General features: G+C 51.0%; 2 protein-coding genes across 2 annotated transcripts; both read left to right on the forward strand.

Annotated features, from left to right (window-relative positions):
- Window positions 1–112: 112 nt before the first annotated feature.
- On the forward strand, window positions 113–13336 carry GGI43DRAFT_338191 (uncharacterized protein). Its single transcript, XM_083202088.1, has 7 exons — window positions 113–840; window positions 903–1216; window positions 1305–1484; window positions 1579–1831; window positions 1917–2122; window positions 2197–10113; window positions 10197–13336. The coding sequence occupies exons 1-7, from the start codon at window positions 518–520 to the stop codon at window positions 13166–13168; spliced, it is 12165 nt and encodes a 4054-aa protein (XP_083062385.1). The 5' UTR covers window positions 113–517; the 3' UTR covers window positions 13169–13336.
- Window positions 13337–18653: 5317 nt separating this feature from the next.
- GGI43DRAFT_401804 (Zn(II)2Cys6 transcription factor domain-containing protein) lies at window positions 18654–20563 on the forward strand. The gene has a single exon (XM_083205626.1). It carries the CDS (start codon window positions 19009–19011, stop codon window positions 20455–20457), a length of 1449 nt encoding a protein of 482 aa, XP_083062386.1. The 5' UTR covers window positions 18654–19008; the 3' UTR covers window positions 20458–20563.
- Window positions 20564–21305: the final 742 nt, after the last annotated feature.

The raw sequence follows: 21305 nt of genomic DNA on the forward strand, positions 1-21305 counted from the left end.
TCGTGAGTCTCAGTTGTATCCGAATACAAGTCGAGGCCCCTCCACTCGGCCCATTTTGCTTACGGGGGAAGCACCGAGATCGCTGCCAAAAGTCTCGTCTGACAGCCTTTAGAAGAAGATGACGCACAGACCAAGAGATTCAATATGTCCGGCAGAATCTAATCACTAACTTTAAGTGGTCGTACTGGAGTTGCCAACATATCAACATCCCCAGCTCTAGTTATTCTCTCGCAGTCATATCTCTAACCCTCCAACCAATCCAAGATTGGACAAACAACTTGTCAGAGCTAGCATCGAATGTTAGTGCTTCCGTGATCCTTGCAGCCCAGTGTCGAGGCACGTTTCTTCAACACTTAAGGACAAGAAAGCTTCAACACTCAAAGGCTTTTCACTTGACTCTGGTTTAGCCTCGACCTCTCACCACTTCCCCAGGTGCTTCATCCCTCCCATCCTGCCGTAGACAGTACGCAACTGAGGCACCGTGCAACTGAGGCACCGTACACCGTACAAACCCAAAATGGCAGTGCCAGAGCAGGAGCCTATTGCCATCATTGGCATGGCATGCCGCTTCCCAGGCGGCTCAGACTCACCCTCGAAGCTATGGGACTTGATCCAGTCGCCACGCGATCTCTCGAAGCGTGTTCCGGCTGACCGTTTCGATACGACCGGATTCTTCCACGCCAATGGCTCCCAACACGGCGCCACGAATGCGCCAAACGCATATTTCATCGAAGAAGATGTGACCCGGTTTGACAACACCTTCTTCAACATCCAACCAGCCGAGGCCGAGGCCATCGACCCACAGCAGCGCCTAGTCATGGAGACTGTTTACGACTCTCTGTAAGTTGTTTGTCTTGTTGTGTTTCTTGTCCTAGCTGACCCGTTTGGCCCCCTATCTATAGGTGCGCCGGTGGCCAAACCATTGAAAGTCTTCGGGGATCTAATACAGCCGTGTATGTCGGCATGATGTGTGACGACTGGGCTCAGCTCGTTAACCGGGACTGGGACCTGGCCCCGACATATGCTGCCACGGGCGACAGTCGTGCCATCATCTCAAATCGGGTCTCCTACTTCTTCGACTGGCACGGACCTAGCATGACTATTGACACGGCCTGCTCGTCCTCGTTGGTGGCAGTCCACCAGGGTGTGACAGCCCTGCGAAATGGCGAATGCCCGATCGCCATTGCGGCCGGCGCCAACCTGATCGTGGCTCCTGGTGAGTTTCTGGCAGCATCGCTACGGACAATGCTATTCTCGACAGGCGGAACTGGTAATGCTGACACGGCTGGACTTTTCCACCATAGGTATGTTTATCAAAGAGAGCAGCCTTCGCATGCTGTCACCCACGGGCACCAGCAAGATGTGGGATGCTGCAGCTGACGGCTATGCTCGCGGTGAGGGCATTGCGGCCGTTGTGATGAAGCCACTTAGTGCGGCACTAAGAGACGGCGACCACATCGACTGCGTAATTCGCGGGACAGCTGGTAAGTTCTCCCCTATTACCATGCTTCTTTTTCTATACTGCATTCATTGTCAATATACTTGAGCGCAACACTAAATACACCTCGATAATCACAGTAAATCAGGACGGTAAGACGGCAGGTATGACGATGCCCAGTAGCATCGCCCAGGCACAGCTCATCCGGGATACGTATGCCCGTGCCGGGCTTGACATTAACGATCCGAAAGATCGTCCCCAGTTCTTTCACGCGCACGGCACTGGCACGCAAGCCGGTGACCCGCAGGAATCGGAAGCCATCGCGCGATCCTTGTTCGAGCATGGCAAGCCGACTGATACGCTATATGTGGGCTCTATCAAGACCGTTGTCGGGTACGTCCTAAGCGACTCTTTGCCTCGGAGACTGTCTCTGTCCGTCCCACCATGTACTGACACTTTGGCCTTCTGGCTCGCACAGACACACCGAGGGTGCCGCTGGTCTTGCCAGCTTGATCGGCTCTGTCATGGCCATGCAGCATGGCATAATCCCCCCTAATCTTCATTTCAAGAGGCTAAGTGACAAAGTCGCCCCGTTCTACGATAATCTCAAGATTCCTACCTCCGCCACGCCCTGGCCGAGTACGCTTCCCGGCCAGCCGCGCCGAGTTAGTGTCAACAGTTTCGGTGAGTCCAAGATTAATAGAAGCTGAAAGCTAGTTGAGAGTTGTCATGGAACTGACAGGCTTATGCCGTGGCAGGGTTCGGTGGCACCAATGCACACGCCATTCTCGAGTACTATGAGCCTCAAGCAGCGAACAAGAAGGCTGCTGCCGCTGCTGCTGCCGTGCCAGCATTTACTCCACTCACCATCTCGGCTGCTTCCTCGTCTACCATCCGCGCCACCCTCGATGACCTACGGACCTACCTCCAGGAGAACCCGGACACCAACATGCGCGACTTGGCTTACACACTACAAACACGCCGGTCGACGCTCCCTTTCCGCAAGCCTATCTTTGCCGCTAACATTAACGAGACCATCAAGAGGATTGATGAGCTGCTCGCCGACGCCAACGCCGGCGATAACGACCTGACTACCCGTTATTTCGACGTGTCCAAGCCCTCCATTCTCGGCGTGTTCACTGGCCAGGGCGCCCAGTGGCCACGAATGGGAGCACGGCTCATCGAGGAGTCACCATTTGCTGCCCAGCGTATTGCCGAGCTTCAGCGAGCCCTGGCCACGCTCCCCGATGGCGACCGGCCCGACTGGACGCTGAGCGGGCAACTCCTTGCCAACCCCAAGTCCTCCCGGCTTTCCGAAGCAACCATATCTCAGCCGCTATGTACAGCCGTACAGATCGTACTCGTGGACCTGCTCAGGGCCGCGGGCATCCAGTTGCGTGCCGTCGTAGGTCACTCATCCGGCGAGATCGGCGCTGCGTATGCCGCCGGCTTCCTGTCGGCCACCACTGCGATCCGCGTCGCCCACTATCGTGGCCTCTACGCCAAGCTGGCCCGCGCTGGAGGCCCTGGCGCTATGATGGCCGTCGGTACTTCGTTCGAAGATGCTAAAGAGCTCTGCGAACTTATTGGAGGGATCCAGGTCGCCGCACGCAACTCTCTGACCAGCATCACTCTATCAGGCGACGAAGATGCCATCGACGAGGCAGTCGACATCTTCAAGGACGAAGGCAAGTTCGCGCGCCGGTTACAAGTCGACACGGCATACCACTCTGCCCACATGCAACCGTGTGCGGAGCCTTATATCGCTGGCCTTGCAAGGGCCGGCTATGCCGTGGAGGAGGGCAACGGTACACTGTGGTTTTCAAGCGTCGTCGAGGGCGGTCGTGTCATGACTAAAGAGGACGTCCAGTCTTCCCAGTACTGGGTCGACAATATGGCCAACGCCGTCTTGTTCGAGCCGGCCATATCGCAGGCAGTCACTGAAGCCGGGCCGATGGACTTGGCCATCGAGTACGGTCCCCATCCCGCGCTCAAGGGTCCGGCCCTCGATACGATAGAGCATGCAACCGGGCACCGAATACCCTATGCGGGACTGCTAGCCCGGAAAAAGGACGACGTAGAAGCTCTGGCATCGGCTGTCGGGTCCATTTGGACGCACCTGGGTGCCTTGTCGGTTAACTTCGACGAGTTTGAGACGCTGATTTCTGGTGCTGCGTCGTTGCCGAAGCAGGCCGTGACCAACCTCCCGACCTATCCCTTTGACCACTCCCGTTCTTTCTATTCGCTCACCCGCTTCTCGGGCGCCCATCGACACCTGCACGCGCTGCCACACCCTCTCTTGGGGCGACGGTTGGTTGAGACGGAGACGGCCGACGAGGTCTCATGGCGCAATGTCCTACGCCCTTCCGAGAACAGCTGGCTCCAGGGCCACGCATTACAGGGCCAGAGTGTCTTCCCCGCGATGGGCTTTATCTCCTTGGCCGTAGAAGCCGTCGCCGCTGCTGCTGCCGGCCGCAAGCTCGGGCTCATCACCATTGATAACGCCGTCATCGGCCGCGCTCTCTCGTTTGATGACGAGAATTCCGGCATGGAAACCAAGGTGACACTGGGCGTGGTTCGGTTCACCGACGACGAGCTCTCCGGCCGCATTACCTGCCACTCTGGCCTACCGTTCGACAGCGGCACACCATTGACCCTCAACTTCAGCGCTACTATCACGGCCGCCTTCTACGAAGCCGGGTCAGACACGCTGCCTGCAGTCCGCCATGATGAGATCAACTTGGTGGAGGCGGAGCCCGAGCGCCTGTACTCGCAGTTCACCAAGTTGGGTTATACCTACGGCTCGCCGTTCACAGGTGTGCGGGCGATCCACCGCAAGATGGGTTGGGCCATGGGCGAGATCGAGGACGAGTCTGGCGACGGCTGGGAGGATAAGCTCTTGGTCCACCCGGGCTGGCTCGACTCGGCCATCCAGACAGGCTTCGCCGCCTACAGCCACCCGCACGACAACCGTCTCTTTACTCTCTGCGTGCCAACGACTATCCGCTCCGTAGTTATAAACCCATACTTCTGCAACGTCAGTGCGGCTCGTGACCGCACCCTACAGTACCAGACGTCCACTCGTGCGACGCCTGAGGGCCATATGATGGTCGATATTGACGTATACTCTGGCGGGTCAGCGCAAGCGCACCCGTTTGTGCAGTTTGAGTCAGTTGAGCTCCAGCCGTTTGCGGCGCCAACACCTCGCGACGACACTGTTATCTATACCCGTTACGACTACCGCCTGGCTGCCCCTGACGCCAATGTGGCCATGAAGGGCGAAGACGGAGAAGAGAGCGACTGGAACGGCGTGTTATCGTCCGAAAACGACACAGCCTTGCTGGCTGCCGAGCGTGTGGGCTTTTTCTACCTACGCCGCCTCCACGAGACCATGACGGAGTGGGAGAAGGCCGATGCCCTGGGCCATCACCAGCACCTGCTGGACTTTGCTGCTCGCACTGTAGAAGCTGTGTCGCGAGGGGATCACCCCTACGTGCCGCGTGAGGCGCTCAAGGACTCGGCAGCTTTTATCAACTCTCTCGTCGCTAAGCACAACAAGCACGACTACATGCGGCTGTTGGAGGTTGCGGGCAACCATCTGGGTGATGAGATCCGCAGCGGTGGTAGCATCCTGGAGCACCTAGCCAGGGACGAGCTGCTGAACCGATTCTACCAGCAGCTGACGGCGCAGCCGGGGCAAGAGAATGCGAACGCGTGGTACGCCCGCGTTGCCGCCCAGATCGCCCACCGGTTCCCGCGCATGCATATCCTCGAGATTGGAGCGGGAACTTGCGGCGGCTCGACCGCCTCGATCCTGCCCGCCCTTGGCGACGCCTTCTCCTCTTACACTTACACTGACGTCTCGGCTGAGTCCTTGGAGGGCGTCCAGGACCGTTTCCGCGACTTCGCCGATCGCTTGGCGTTCACGACATACGACATTAACCAGCCGCCAGCGGAGCAGGGGCTAGAGGAAGGCTCATACGATGTCGTGCTGGCGTCGGCGACCCTGCATACCGCCGGCGACCTAGACGAGACGCTTGCTAATGTGAGGAAGCTCCTGAGGCCTGGCGGCTATCTAGTCGCGTTGGAAATTAACAGCAACGACTCCCTGAGCCTAAGCACCATTCTCGGCGGTCTACCCGGGTGGTGGGCCGGCAGCAACGGGCCGTCTCTGCCACTGGATCGTTGGGATTCACTAACACGCCGACACGGCTTCAGTGGCATCGACACGAACACCCCCTTTTCCACCAGCAGCAATAACAAGCTGCAATGGTTCTCCGTCTTTGCCAGCCAGGCCGTCGATGACCGTGTTAATAGTCTGCGTGCTCCCCTAGCCGCTCCTGCTCCGACCCAGGGTACCGGCCAGCTGGTTATTGTAGGCGGGCGCACAGAAGTCATTGCCCAGCTGGCCAAGGGTGTAAGTGCCCTGATTAGCCCGCGCTACGCAGCCGTCACGTTTCTTGTGTCTATCGAGGAACTCAGCGGGTACGACCTGGCCTCCGGGAGCTCTGTTCTATGCCTGACCGAGCTGGAGGAGCAGCTCCTTGAGACCCGAACCGAGCCCAAGATTGAGGGTTTAAAGACGCTCTGGCGGAACGGCCATAGCATCCTCTGGGTCACACGTGAGGCCCGCGCTGAGCGTCCGTACTCGTCCATCATCCTCGGAGTATCCCGTGTTCTCCGCCACGAATATCCTACTATCACTCTGCAGCTGCTCGACTTCGACGCCGCCACGGAAGCAACGTCGGAGGTTCTGGCCGATGCCCTGCTGCGCCTTGAGTTGGGTGCACGCTTCAAGAAGGCGGAGGAAGCCAATGTCCTCTGGACCATCGAGCCCGAGTACCACTACGTCAACGGCCAATTGTTCATCCCGCGACTGCTCCCTTACACAGAGGCCAACAACCGGTACAACACCTACCGCCGCGCTGTGTATGATGAATTCGATCCGCGCGAGACGACGATGGTGCTCGAGCCAGCGGCTGACGGGATGTCATTCGAGCTTGCCACCGTGTCGCCGCTACGTGTGCTGCCCACACCTCGAACTATGGGCAATACCGTCACACTCCGAGTCGAGCAGTCGCTGCTGCAGGTTCTCAAGATCCGGGAGGTTGGCTACTTCACCTTGTTTGTCGGCACCGAGGCTGAGACAGGTCAGCGGCTCCTCGCGCTGGCCGAGACTGCTGTCGAGTCCCGAGCACGTGTGCCCACCGAGTGGACGGTGCCTCTGCCGGCGAGCAAGAATGGGAATACTAGCACCTCTCTTGGCGGTGTTGCCGCATATCTCCTTGCGCAGACCATCCTCGCCACCGCACCACGCTCCGGAACTGTGCTGGTGCATGAGGCCGACCAGCTCCTAAAGGACGCCCTGGACAAGGAGGCAGCCAGAGAGGACGTGCAAGTTGTCTTTACAACAGCGACGAAGAACCACACAGATGTCAATAATTCCTCGCCATACATTTTCGTCCATGAGAAGCTCCCTATGCGGCTGGTGCGTACACTTTTGCCGCGCAATGTCTCACTCTTGATCGACCTGTCTCCCGAGCCTGCGTCTGCCTGTTCTGACCTTTTGGTCCGATCTCTCCCGCCACACACAGCCAAGGCTAAGGCAGCTGACTTCCTGCGTACGCAGCCTGGCCTGTCTCCCCACTCAGACGACGACGACGACGACGTGGAGCAGGTCGGCCGAGCGCTCAAGGAGGCCTGGAAGGGTGTGGCAACCCGAGGGCAGCTAGGATCGTCATCGACAAACGAGCAGGTTCCCGTATTGGCACTCCAGGATGTCGCCTCCTCGCCTGCCGTGCACACCAAGCTCAGCGTCGTCGACTGGGTCACGACTTCATCGGTGCGAGCTCTTGTACGGCCCATCGACCATGGCATCATCTTCCGCGCTGATGGCACCTACCTCCTTGTCGGCCTGACTGGCGAGCTAGGCCAGTCGCTGTGCACTTGGATGGTAGCCCATGGGGCGCGGAACCTGGTCCTCTCTAGCCGGCGGCCCAAGGTGAGCCAGCGGTTTATCGATTCGTGCGCGGCTGAGGGAGCGACTATCAAGGTTATGTCGATTGATGTGACACGGCGCGAGGCTCTTGGCGAGGCTCTTGACGAGATCCGCGCCGAGCTACCGCCCATCATCGGCGTCGCCAACGGCGCCATGATGATCGACGACGCCCTATTTGACGACATGAAATTCGAGTCGCTACAGCGGACGGCGCCGCCCAAGATTGAAGGCTCCGTCGTCCTAGACGAGTTCTTTTATGACACGCCGCTCGACTTCTTCATCCTATTTACCTCGCTGGCCAACGTCGTTGGTAACACGGGCCAGTCGGCCTATATCATGGCCAACCAGTTCATGGCCGCGCTCGCAGCCCAGAGGCGCAACGTGCGTGGCGTCGCCGGCTCCGATATTGCCATCAGCTCCATCCAGGGCCTGGGCTATTTCGAGCACGCCAATCACCTGGACAAGGATCACTTCACGCGCATAGGCTACCGCAACGTTTCTGAGCAGGACTTCCTCGGGCTCTTCGCCGAGGGCATCCTCGCCGGCCGGCCAGGTCAGAAGGGCGGGTCCGAGGTGTGCACTGGCGTGTCGCCCTTCCGCGACGGCGCCACATTGCTCGCCAACCCCTGCTTCAGCCATCTCCTGCTACACGACGCCGCTGCCGTCCAGGGCGGGCGTGGTGGTAGCACTGGCAAGACGGAGCGTCCGCGCGCCCGTCTTGCTGCTGCCAAGTCCGCTGCCGAGGCAAAGACTATCATCGGAGAAGCCTTTGTCGAGCGGTTGAAGCGCATCCTGATGATCCCTCAAGGCGAGAGCGTGAACGAGATGGTGACGCTCGTAGAACAGGGAGTGGACTCCATCATGGCGGTTGAGGTCCGCACCTGGTTCCTCCAGGAGTTCAGCATCGACCTTCCTGTGCTCAAGATTCTGGGCGCTGGGTCGACGGTCGAGTCTATACTTAATGATGCGATGAACGGCATCCCCGCCGAGATCCTGGACTTGGAAAAGGTGGGCAGTGACAGCGGCAATCCTCCTGTTGCTATCGTTGCTGCCCCTACTGCTCCTCATGCTCCTGCTACGGCGTCTTTCCCGTCCACCAAGCCATCGACGGAGACGTCGTATAATTCTTCGGAGTCAAGTAGTCCGCCGGCCATCTCGACGCCCCGGTCGCCGCTTGACACGCCTCTGGAGAAGCCTCTGGACCTGGGAGACAATGCCGAGCATAAGAAACCTACAGTCCAGTCACTGGAGAGACAGCTTGAAGAAGCGAGGCGCGAAAAGATCATCGCCTCCATCAAGCTGGCAGAACACACCGAGCCTATGACGTTCGGGCAGAAGCGCTTCTGGTTCCTGAGCCACTACATCGACGACTCCACGACGTTCAACATTGCCTACCAATTTAAGCTCACAGGCCGCATCCGCATCGACGATCTCGCCAAGGCCGTCGAGTTGGTAGCGCAGAGGCACGAGGCCCTGCGCACGCGTTTCTTCTGGTCTAACGACGACAGCAGGACGCCCATGCAGGGTATCCTGTCGAAAGCCTTTGTGCGTCTGGAGACGGCCACGATCGAGTCAGAGGCCCAGGCGGCTGAGGAGCTCGACGCCATGCGTGACCACAAATGGGATCTCGGCGATTGGGGGCAGCTTCGACTACGACTGCTCTCGCTCTCTGACACACGGCATTACCTGCTCATGGGAACACACCACATCTCGATGGACGGCCACAGCATGAACATGCTGATGCTCGACATCAATCAAGTCTACAGCAACCGCGGCCGACCGTTGGCGCCGCTGCCTGACGCCTCACAGGCCCGTTCCTTCGGCGAGCAGCAGCTCCTCGCGTACAGAACCGGCAAGCTCCAGCCAGCCATCGATTACTTCCGCCGTACGCTCCAAGCTGTAGACCTCACACGTCCTATCGAGCTGCTCTCCTTTGCTCGCTCTCAAGTTCGCCAGCCGCTCCAGGATTACAAGATCAACATCGCCCGGATCCGTCTCGACGCCCAGACAGTCGCCAAGTTGAAGCAGCTCACGCGGAGCAGCAAAGCCACATCGTTCCATGGCTACTTGACCATTCTACAGGCACTTCTGTTCCGGCTACTGCCCGCTGAGACAACGGACAAGCTTGTCATAGGTGTCGCCGACGCCAACCGGCTCGACAGCAAGTTCATGGGTAGCATCGGGAATTTCTTGAACGTGCTCCCCCTGGTGTTCGATCGTAACCCCGGCACCCAGACGTTCGGGCAGGCTGTCGAAGAGACACGCAAGAACGTGTACAGTGCGCTCGAACACTCGGCCCTACCCTTCGATTTGCTGCTGGATGAGCTAGCTGCACCGCGCTCTAACGCATACCCGCCTGTATTCCAAGTGCTGATGGACTATAAACTCTTTACCAAAGAGCAAGCGGAGATGCCCTGGGCTGGATGTAGGGTCGGCGAGCACCAGTGGCATGCGGCGAGAGGCCCATACGACATCGCACTGGAGATTGTCGATGACGGCGAGGGTGCCTTGATGGCTTTGCATATGCAAGGAGCTCTGTACAGCAAGGAGGCCACGAACTTGTTCCTGCGAAGCTATGTTAATGTCTTGAGAGAGGTTGTGAAGCAGGGCGGCGACATATCGAAGGTGGACAAGTGGGACAAGGCTGATGTGAAGAAGGCGTTGGAACTCGGCAAGGGTATGTATTTTTCGTCTCTCCCCCCCTCTTCCTTCCTTTCCCCCAAGCTGCTGACTATCTGGCTAACTTTCTTGGATACATAGGCACTGACATGCCACTCGAATGGCCCGCCACCATCGCCCACCGTCTCGACCAGGTCATCGCCCAGCACCCCGATAGCGTCGCTGTTAAAGATGGCTTTGGCCGTGTATATACCTATGCGGCATTGGATGAGCGGGTCGAAAGTATTGCGCATACCCTTCTTGAGAAGCTGCCTGATCAAAGCCACGAACAGTCCGTAGTTGGCGTGTTCCAGACTCCATCCGCCGACTGGATTGCCTCCATGATTGCTATCCTTCGTGTTGGTGCCGTCTATCTGCCATTGGATCTGAAAGTCTCCATCCCGCGCCTGAAGAGCTACGTCAAAACGGCGCAGCCGGCTGTCATCCTGTCCGACAGTGAGACGGTAGCACGCACGCCGGACATCGGCGTTGGGGATGAAGACGGGGTAGCTGTCATCAATGTATCCGATCTCCCCGCCACGGCTCATGGGCGCACGGAGAGAATCGCAACGGCAGCCCTTCAGGACCGCACTGCCTACATCATCTTCACCAGCGGCTCGACCGGCGAACCCAAGGGCATCGCCGTCAAGCATGCCAGCATCCGCACCATGGTTGAGGGCTTCGTGCGAGAGTGGGACATTGCCACCCTTGGCCGCGTCGTGCTCCAGCAGTTTGCCTTCACCTCTGATGGCTCGTTGAAACAGATCTTTTCCGCCATCGCTACCGGCGGCTGCCTTCTTGTCGCTCCCGCCGACGCCCGCGGCGACCCGGCTGAGCTGACACGTCTGATGGCCGAGCACGGCGTGACCATGACCGTAGCAACGCCTTCCGAGTACAGCATGTGGTTCCGCTTTGCGCCAGATGGTCTGCGCCGTTGCACGGCCTGGACTTCTGCCTGGTTTGGCGGTGAACGCTCGCCCCAGAGCCTCCTGGACTCGTTCCGCAACCTGAGCCGTGTGCTGCCGAACCTGCGCTTCTATACCACCTACGGGCCTACTGAGGCGACTGTGTCTACCATGAAGGGCGTTGCCGATGTACACGATCCTAACCTGACCGTTCCCGTCCCGGGCCGCATTCTGCCCAACTACGCCATCTACATTATGGACGAGGAGTCGCGACCCGTGCCGATCGGTGTGCCGGGAGAGATAGTCATCGGCGGCGCCGGCGTTGGCCAGAATGAATACCTTGGTAGGCCGGACGTGACAGCGAAGCAGTTCCACGCGGACCCGTTCGCACCCCAGGATAAAAAGGCCACTGGCTGGGGTCGCATGTACTATACTGGCGACTATGGGCGGCTTGACACCCGCGGCTATATCGCCATCGAAGGCCGCGTCGCCGGCGACGCCCAGGTCAAGGTCCGCGGGTTCCGCATCGAGCTGGCAGAGATTGAGGGAATTATCATGAGGGAAGCTGCCGGCACGCTGGCCCACGCCGTGGTGACGCAGCGTGCTGGCGAGGGCGACCATGATGGACTCCTTGTTGCGCATGTGGTGATCGAGAATAAGGATATGAGCGAGACGCAAGTTGCCAAGACAATCAACCAGCTCCGCACGCGACTGTCTAACTCCCTCCCAAACTACATGGTCCCAGCTATCATCATACCTGTTGACGAGGTTCCCCTTACTGCCCACGGCAAGGTCGACCGCAAGGCCGTGCAGGCCCTCCCTCTCCCAGAGATCAAGACGTCCAGCATAGAACAACAAGAGCAGCAGAAGAACTTCACACCCGCCGAGCGCCGCCTTGCCGACCTCTGGGCTGACGTGCTCCCGGAGCTGTCGTTGGCGGCCGAGCCGCTGTCGCCGCAGTCCGACTTCTTCCGCGTCGGCGGCAACTCGTTGCTGCTGGTCAAACTGCAATCTGTCATTAAACGCATGTTTGGTGACGCACCGCGCCTAGGCATGCTCATGAACGCACCCGAGCTTGGCAGCATGGCGACACTGCTGGAGAGCCAAGGGTCTGCCCCTGATTGGGACAAGGAGATTGCGCTGGACTTGTTGGATGATATCCCAGCGGCGGTGCAGCGGACAGGCGATTCAAACAGCGTCGGTCCTGGAATCCGCGTCCTGGTCACCGGCGCAACGGGATCTCTGGGAAAGAACGTGATCCCTCATTTAGCAGCTGATGAGCGCGTCGCGCAGATCTTGGTTCTAGCTCGGCCTGCCGAGGGTAGGAACATGACAAACCTCTTCCCCGGTCTCTCGAGCAAAATACGCGTGGTGGCAGCCGAGCTGCCGTCTTTGCCTGTTGATAACGCCGCCGAGCTGGCAGAGATCGATATTATCCTTCACATGGCCGCCGACCGCAATTTCTGGGACGGCTACGGTGCTCTCAAGGCCGTCAACGTGAACTCTGCCAAGGCGCTCGCGAAGCTAGCCCTCCACACTGGCGCCACGCTGCACGTCCTGAGCTCAGGCGCCCTGGCGGATTATGAGGCCGACGGTGACAACAGTGGCCTGCCAAGGCCGGACCCTGCCCACGGCTATGTCTCGTCCAAGTGGGTTGCCGAGCGGTACCTCGCCGATGCGGCGCGCCGGACCGGTCTGCGTGTGACCGCGCATCGACCCACACCGGCTCCGGCCGTCGATCACGCCCCGGCCGACAAGCTTACGCCGGCCGAAGACGCCCTGGTTCGCGGCTATCTTGTTAACTCGCTACGTCTCGGTGTGCGACCCGACTTTGCCAAACTCGGCGGCACATTTCACGTCGCGCCGGTCGACGACGTAGCTGCCGCTGTAGCTGCCGCCGTCACCGCAGGTCACGAGGAGTCAGAAGAGAACGCGTTGCGCTTCATCAACTACCCTGGCACAGCGGCCCTTCGAACCGACGTTACTTCGGCACATGCGGAAGAGTTGTTCAGGAAACCCGAGAATGAGGCTGTGCTGAAGCTGCCAACCGTCCCGGCGTTGCACTGGGTTGGTATGGCAAAACGTGCCGGACTGTTTGAGTGGTTTATTACCTCGCAGGAATTGGTAGTGACTGATGACGAGGGACGAAGAGTTGTCTCAAAGCGGTAATTTTGGCTGGAAGGTAGCAGCTACCTAAAAACCAAAGAAATAAATACGGTAGAGACTTGATGCAAGTAGGAACGGGCAAGGGAGAGATATAAGCTCCCTCGGAGCAAAATGGTTTAAATATCTTAATACTATTACAGCACTCACAGTACATCTACTTCTTCCAGTTGCTTCTTTCGGTCGCATATATTAATATCAAATTATAGTAAGAAGAGTTTATTGCAGATCAGGATCTAATTTACTATATTATACCCTTAACTTGTTAACATCTGCTAGCCAGTATTTCAGGCCGCTCCTTGTAGTTTTAATCATCACCAAAAACAAAAGTAGGCAGTCCGCATGTTGTCTGTTTCTCCCATCATCCCTGCTTCAATGTTAGGCATGTTAGGGGATAGCTATCAAAAAGAGTGCATTATAATATTCAGATACGGCTTTCTTCAGCTACAACCAAGGCCCACTTGCTTTCAAGTACTCAACAACAAGATACAAGCAGCCCCTGTAAAATTCTTCCCTCTATATAGCAAAACCTCCTAGAGGTCCATACCTCTCCCAATATTTCGCAAATATAAATCACCAATACCAGCGCAGTCAACTTCATCTTTAGCCCTATTCAGGCAGGCATTCTCAGCAATCACTCATCTTAACTCACCTTAACTATAATAGATGGCTTAGTTCAACATGCCTATAAGCATCTGTCAGTCCACCAGGACACTTACTTATACACTATAAAAAACGGACGCACAGGCATTTCTAAAAATACCCGAGAACATATCTTGCCACAAGGCTACGTATTCGTGTATAATTCATGCAGAGTCACAGACCTCAAAGTGGGCAATCTTGTATAAATTGTATTAGCACCGTAACCTGTGCAGGCAGGTGGAATCATAAAAAGGAGTCATGGCACATAATACCAGTGCCACTACTCATAACAAAAAGATCTCCAAAAAGTAATTAAATAAGAACAGTAAAGTAGTCCAGCTCTTACACCGCTTCCTCCAGTAGATAAGTGCCAACGGATTAATTAATGCGCCGTACCCGCTAGCCTCAGTTTCGATACTTTAATGAAGGGATAAAAGGTTTTATTCGGCTTATTTATGGGCAAAATGATGTTCATATCGTCTCTTGGGTCGTGAATTTCAAAGCCAGCTAGCCCTCTAAACCGAGGTCTATCACCTTCTAGGTAGCTTGAAACCGGATTCCAGAGATTTAGACCTTTGCCGTTAGATAAACATTGAAAGGTCTCCTGACCGCTATGGTTTCCATTATTTCAACGCAAAATACATGGCATCTCTATCAACAGGTGCAGAATCGGGCCGGGAGTTTCGGTAGATGTGACCAGAGCTTGTCTGCTGGGTCCAGGTTCTTAGATCTTCTATGGGTTCTCAGCTCACGACGGGTGAAGCGGGTGAAGCGGGTGAAGCTGGTGAAGCTGGTCGCACCGTTCTATTGGTGTGGCTAATGGCGGCAATTCAATATTGGCGTGGTAGTATTGCACACCCACAGACGAGTACAGCTGACCCCAATCCAACAGAGACTCTTCACCAGCCATGAGCCTATAAAATACAACCCCCCAACTTCATTTCTCCGTGTCGTACTCTCGCGTCTCACACTCTGTTTCTCGCAACTTACGATCTATCTCCGTCTCATCCAAAGTTATTCGAAACAACAAGAAGGCGCCGCCCATACACCTACCGGTGGCGAAGCAGCCAAGGTGGGTTGCTTATGGTGAGATCAATCACTAGCCAGAAGCATAGTACCACCACCGATGAAGACGACCAAGGACATGTGAATGGAAAAGAGGCGGGAGTGCACTCTCGGCTTGCCAGCAAGAAAAACGACCAGAGTTGAACGTGTTGTGATCGTGGATATGTCCAAGGTGCAACTCCAGTATGGCGGATGCCCTCGAGGCCATTTTGCAGAATTACGTCAAGCGGTATGCTACCTTTCAGCACAATGCCACCACCAGATCCCCACCAACAGAACAGCTGCAAACGTGCATGTTCCCAACCCTCGCTCTGACTGGCGCCCGCTAATGATTTTGCTAGCTCAGCCTTCTGGCAGGGTTGGAAGTCGGTTGCCAGCGAAGGAGGGGTCAACACGTGGTTGTACGCGCCTTGCTAGTTATGCCCCACGGCTTGAGCAATAGCATTCCGAACTTCTCTCAATTTGCTCCGTCGACTGCGCCGTCGATTGCTCCGTTGACTGCTCCGTTACTGCAACCCCGGGTTTGCTTCCGAGAGGCCCGACTCGGCAAACCCGGCAGGACCTGCAGATCCCTATTATCTACAGCAGATGGGGTATCTGCTTATTTTTTACGGAGGTACTGCGACTAGATATGGAATAACATGGTAGGGGGGGATTTTCGTATCGAGCCGTACCCCCGCCGCCTTAGCGGCTCCGCTTTTTATCGAGTCATATACCGCGCCTCGATGCGGGATAACATGGGTATATATAAGATTGGAATAAGATTGCTAGAATTAATGAATAAATAGAGATATATTTTATTTATAAGTACTTAGAGTAAAATTAGAAATTAAAGTTCTAGTATAAAGATATTTATAATATCTGTTATACTATTAAGCTAAATAAGGTAAAAGATTAGGTCAACAACCGCAATTATAGCAATTACTATAACAGAACCAAAGAGACTTAACTGTTATAGTGGACTAGGTTATAACTGTCTTTGGCAGTTGAAATCGGTGGAGTACTACATCCTAGTCTAGCTCTAAAAAACCTTCTCTTTTCAATATTTTACTTACCTCTTATTAACTTGTTACTAGAGCTTACAAATTAAGGTTACAAAGAGCCTTGTATTAACAAAGGAAAATGCCGCATCAGCTTATATAAATCGATAAACCTGATTACAAAGAAAAGTGCTGCTCATTCAAGCGATTGCTGCTATACCTAAAAAAGCCTAGTTGCTCTGAATTGTTTATTGTAATATGCAGGAAAAAAGCTGTATTCTAGCACTTGTTTAACTGCTTATTTGCCTGCTAGGCTACCCGCTTGTTACTTATTTCTTTTATTTACTTAGTATACTATAGTACTTAGTCTTAAAAAGTTTCTAAAATAATAATTATTTACTTAAGTATTTATTATTACTTAATTTTTATAACTATTTTTATAGCCTAGGGGTATATAAGCTTATTTCTTTTTTTTAAAATTTTTTATAACTTTTTAACTTTAAAAAATATATTATATATAATTTACTAAAAAAAATTCTTTTTCCAGGATCTCTTGTAAAATAAGCTTAGTTATTTTATATTTTATAATATTTTTATTTTTTAAGCTTTTTATATTTGTATTAGCTAAGTTAATAAACTATTTATATGCTAACAGGAGAGTAGGATAAGAAAGCAAGTATTATAGTAGTTTAATTAAAAATAAGGTAAAAAAACCTAATACTTTTATCTTAGAGTACTTTTGCCCTGGTCTAGCTGTAAAGAAACCAGGCTTCTTTATACCTCGCCCGCCTATTTACCCGCCTATTTACCCCCCTATTTGCTAGCCTATTTGCTAGTTTATTCGCCAGTTTATTTACTAGCCTGCTTATTTATTACCCGGCTTATTTTTAAACACAGAGACCTAGGTAATTTTTACAAGATTATAATTAATAATATTTTTTTTTTTAATTTACTAGTGTAATATTATAATAAATTATAATAAGTATAATAAATTAATATTTTTTTAATTTAAGTTTTATTTAATTCTAGAAATTTAATAAAATATTATTTAAATATAAAAAATTAAATACTTATATTTTTAATATTAAATAAAATTTAATAATTATATATAATATTTATTAGTTTATTAATAAAAAAGAAATATATTTTTAAATTAGCTTATACTTATATAAATACCTCCGCGGAAACCTAGCTTATTATATTTATTATTATTAAAATTATTAAGTAAAAATATATTATAAAATTATTTAATTTAGCTGATACTAGCTTATTTATATTAGAATATAGCTACTGCAGCCTCTAGGTATTATTTTACTTAAATAATATATATTATTTTTATTATCTAAGAAAATATTTTTTATATTTTTATATTTTATTTAAAATACCTTGCTTAGAATAGTTATTTACCCATGGTTTTTATTTTTATTAAAAAAACTTATTATAAAAGTTTATTAAATTAAGTTAATATATTAATTTAATATTATAATATTAATTTTATATAATATTAGCTTTTATTATTATAAAAAACTTAATTATAAAAATATTAAAAAATTAAAAAATATAAAATTAATATATAAATATAAAAAGTATATATTTTTAATATTTTAATATAATATATTTAATATTAAATTAACTAGCTAATTTAATTTAATAAATTATTTATTATATTTTTTATAAAAAAAATATTAATATAAAATAATATAAAAATTTAATTTAAAAAATATATTATAAATTTAAATTAATTATATATTATACTAGTAAAAAATATATAATTATTTATAATAAATGTAATTATAAAAAATAATTTTTATTATTTTTTTTAATTTAAATTATTATAATTAATATTTTTTATAATATTTACTTTTATAAAAAAAATTATTATAAAATTTAATAATATTTTATATAAGTAATTTCTATTTTTATATATACTAGTAGTAATAATAATAAAATAATTATAAAATTTTATATTAATAATAAGAAGTATTAAATATATATTTAATAAAGTAAAAAGTATAAGATAAGAGGCACTTATAAAAAGTATTTAATAAATAAGCCCTGGGAGTAATAAGCAGGGAGATAGAAGATACTTGCGGGCCTATCCACCTTTGCATACGACGTCCAACAAGAAGTTAATCAGGTCAGACGGCTGATATAATATTAGGCGTATTGCATGAGGGCATAAGGTATCTCAGGGCCCCTGTTCAAAGCACCCTTGTTGGTACCTATACACTGTTAACTACTTTCGCCCACACATACCGTATTCCCTTGAAAAATTGGACTGTGGGTATTGGTGGAAATCTCTCTACTATTTACTATAATCAGTCGATAAGCTACTGAAGTCAGTTAGCATGATATTTTATAAAGAAGGGCCCACAGTCCAGTTTTATGAGGGTATACAGTAGTAACAAGTCTCGAGTAAGAAAAGCTGTTCGCCACTCTGGTCAGAGTTGCAACGCCTAGACCAAACCTATCAAATCCTGGGAAAAATGCATGTCATGTAGGCTTGCTAGACTACCAAGGCACATGCCGCAAGGATCTCAAATATTAGCTTAGTACTCGCCCCACTTCACTGCATAAGTTAATATATATATTACTATATACACAAATTTATATAAAAAAAGTCTTATAAACTAATAATTAATATAAAATTTATTATTTTAAAAAATATATTTTATATAATATAATTAATATAAAACTAAAACTTTAATTATTGTTTTTATTTTTTATATTTTATTACTTAGAAAATAAAATATAAATGTTAATTTATGTAAATCTACTAACTTTCTCTATTAAATTATATATTAAATAAAGTACAGTAACATAATCCACTTATTAAAATAAAAATGGGGCTTGTAGTAAGCTAATATTTGAGAACCTTGTGGCATGTAAGTCGTTTCAAGAGGTTTACGGATTACGGTGTAATACATAGCGCAGCGGTATTCTAATTAGGCAAGTCTCTCTCTGTTATGTGTATATAGTATGAGTGCAGTAGCCAAAAGGAGGATCAAACGGCTGATATTCAATATAACTGACATATTCTCTAAGTAAGGGTATTAATTGCAATCATGGCACGCAATCTTGCCAAGAGTCTATATAGGAACCATTGCCTGCCGACGGCCATGGTACGAGTAATGGAACCTCGTGGGCGCCTTTACAGCAATGATCAGAGTTCGTGACCCATCCACTGCTGCTACGGCATCTCCCCAAATGCTACCTAAAGTCGACATGCGCTGCAGTGACAGCTCGCCTCTATCTCTGCGCATGTCGTGCGACCGCTGTCGCGTCCAGAAGCTTAAATGTTCTGTATCGGCCGGAGCAAAAGCTTGCCAGCGGTGCATGCGGGCCAGAGTATCTTGCGTGTTTGGGCGACGGACGCCTTCGAAGCGCACAAGCATACGCGTCGACCGGACAGCGACGCGCCGGCGAAGCCCGCCCACACAGCCACCTCCCTTAAGCCCCCAGCGGCCCGTTCCCTCGCCATCAACCTCCGGGTTGACAGCAGCATCGTCATCATCCTCATGCTCGTCAGTATCGCCAATAACAGCGCCATCCGGCTGTCTGGCTGCGACTCCAGACACGGAGCTGGAAGTGCTCATAGTCTCTGAACCCATGCCGTCGGCAGCTCCAGAGCTCGAGCCCAGCTCGTGCGATGCTCTCAATACCTCCTGGGATGGCTCGGCTGTGGAGCTGTACGGCTTCGCCTCCACCATGCCCGAGCGTGACAGCGACATGGACATGGCTGGTTACGACTGGCTGGAGCAGTCAGGGTTTGCCTTGGACGAGGGGAGCACGTTCGAAATGGGTCGATCAGACCTCGCACCATGGTCCCATTTACCACCCCCGACAGCCGCGGCGAGATGGCCGACTGACGACATCGCCGCGATCAATACCTCGGCCAGTAGTATCAGCAGGAGTAGTAACGCTGTCACGACCAGCCAGCGACTCACGGCTCTGGTATCCGAGATCCAGCAGCAGCTGCGGAGGCTGGAGGAGGGCCCGTGGCACACGGACAGCACCCACAGCGTGCACGACTACCCAGTTGGCACCATTCTCGAGCTCTCGCAGCAGTTCAGCGCCATCACAGGGTCCATCCTCAGCAGCACCGTCTGCATCAGTGGTGGGTTGGAGGAGAGCGGCAGCAGCGACGAGGACAACAGCGAGAGGACGGCGGGCTGCACTACGGCAGACACGCCGACCATGCTGCTCATCATGTGCGGCTACATTTGGCTGGTACGAATCTACGGCGTCGTACTGGGCCACTTTCAGAAGCACCTACACCGGATGCCTACCGGCGATCCTTGCCATCTTGGGACAACCACGGGCGTTATTAGCCCTATCGCCGGCGGCGTAAGCACCAAGCTTCGGCTAGGTGAACTCCCCTGTACAGACGTGGCCCTAAGTCTGCAGCAGATTCATACAGCGGTGCGCATGCTGCTTGACATGCTACATGAGATCGAGGGGCACCTGGGGCGCGGGGCCGTAGCAGCTTGCGACATGGCCGTGGCCTTGCTGCTCAACTCTGGGAGGCCCCAAAATGGCAGCTCCCGCGGCCTGGGCATCAAGGCAGCGGCAGTGAAGAAGCTTCTGAGGGAGAAGATGGGTCTTTGAGAATATCGACCCACTACCATATTACCACAATATTATAGATATTATTATAGAATCATAGCTAGAGTAGCCTAGGCATTATTAACAAGGAAATCAGTTTAAATACCTATCCCGTTATTCTACAACGAGCTGTAATACCGTATTACCTCGAAAGATTGGCCTGTGGGTTTCGTCACAATCTGATCGAAATTGCCCCATTATTTACTGAGAACAGTAACCAGCTTACTTGCTACAGTTAGCATATAGAGAGGCCCACTGGCCAATGTTTCGAGGTAGTAATACGGTACAACTCAATGAAAAGTAGAGGCGCTAAGGCAGGTGCAGGGGGCACGGCTTCATAAGAGGAGCCCCCTTGTATAGCTTAATAAAGCTGATTAGCCCCCCTGATAAAAAAAAAACTACACTATAATAATAAACCTCATGCATCTAAACCCAGAAACTCTAGAATTCCCCGTATGGGATTAGCACGCGTGAGATAATAGAAATAATGTAAATAATATAAATAATATAAATACTATAAATGAAATAAATGAAATAAATGACATAAATGACATAAATGATATAAATGATATAAATGATATAAATGATATAAATGATATAAATGATATAAATGATATAAATGATATAAATGATATAAATGATATAAATGATATGAATGATATGAATGATATGAATGATATGAATGATATAAATGATATAAATAATATAGATAATATAAATAATATAGATAATATAAATAATATAGATGATATAGATGATATAGATGATATAGATGATATAGATGATATAGATGATATAGATGATATAGATGATATAGATGATATAGATGATATAGATGATATAGATGATAT

This window comes from Trichoderma evansii (genome assembly GCF_050947405.1).
Source record: "Trichoderma evansii strain SZMC 28006 chromosome Unknown GGI43scaffold_6, whole genome shotgun sequence".
Taxonomy (NCBI): Eukaryota; Fungi; Ascomycota; class Sordariomycetes; order Hypocreales; family Hypocreaceae; genus Trichoderma; species Trichoderma evansii.

Bases quoted from the DNA above. Each gene is read 5' to 3' on its own strand.
- GGI43DRAFT_401804 (XM_083205626.1), top strand. From the start codon at position 19,009: ATGATCAGAGTTCGTGACCCATCCACTGCTGCTACGGCATCTCCCCAA.
- GGI43DRAFT_338191 (XM_083202088.1), top strand. From the start codon at position 518: ATGGCAGTGCCAGAGCAGGAGCCTATTGCCATCATTGGCATGGCATGC. The intron at 1,832-1,916 runs GTACGTCCTAAG...TGGCTCGCACAG, and splicing joins TCTATCAAGACCGTTGTCGG to ACACACCGAGGGTGCCGCTG. The intron at 2,123-2,196 runs GTGAGTCCAAGA...ATGCCGTGGCAG, and splicing joins AGTTAGTGTCAACAGTTTCG to GGTTCGGTGGCACCAATGCA.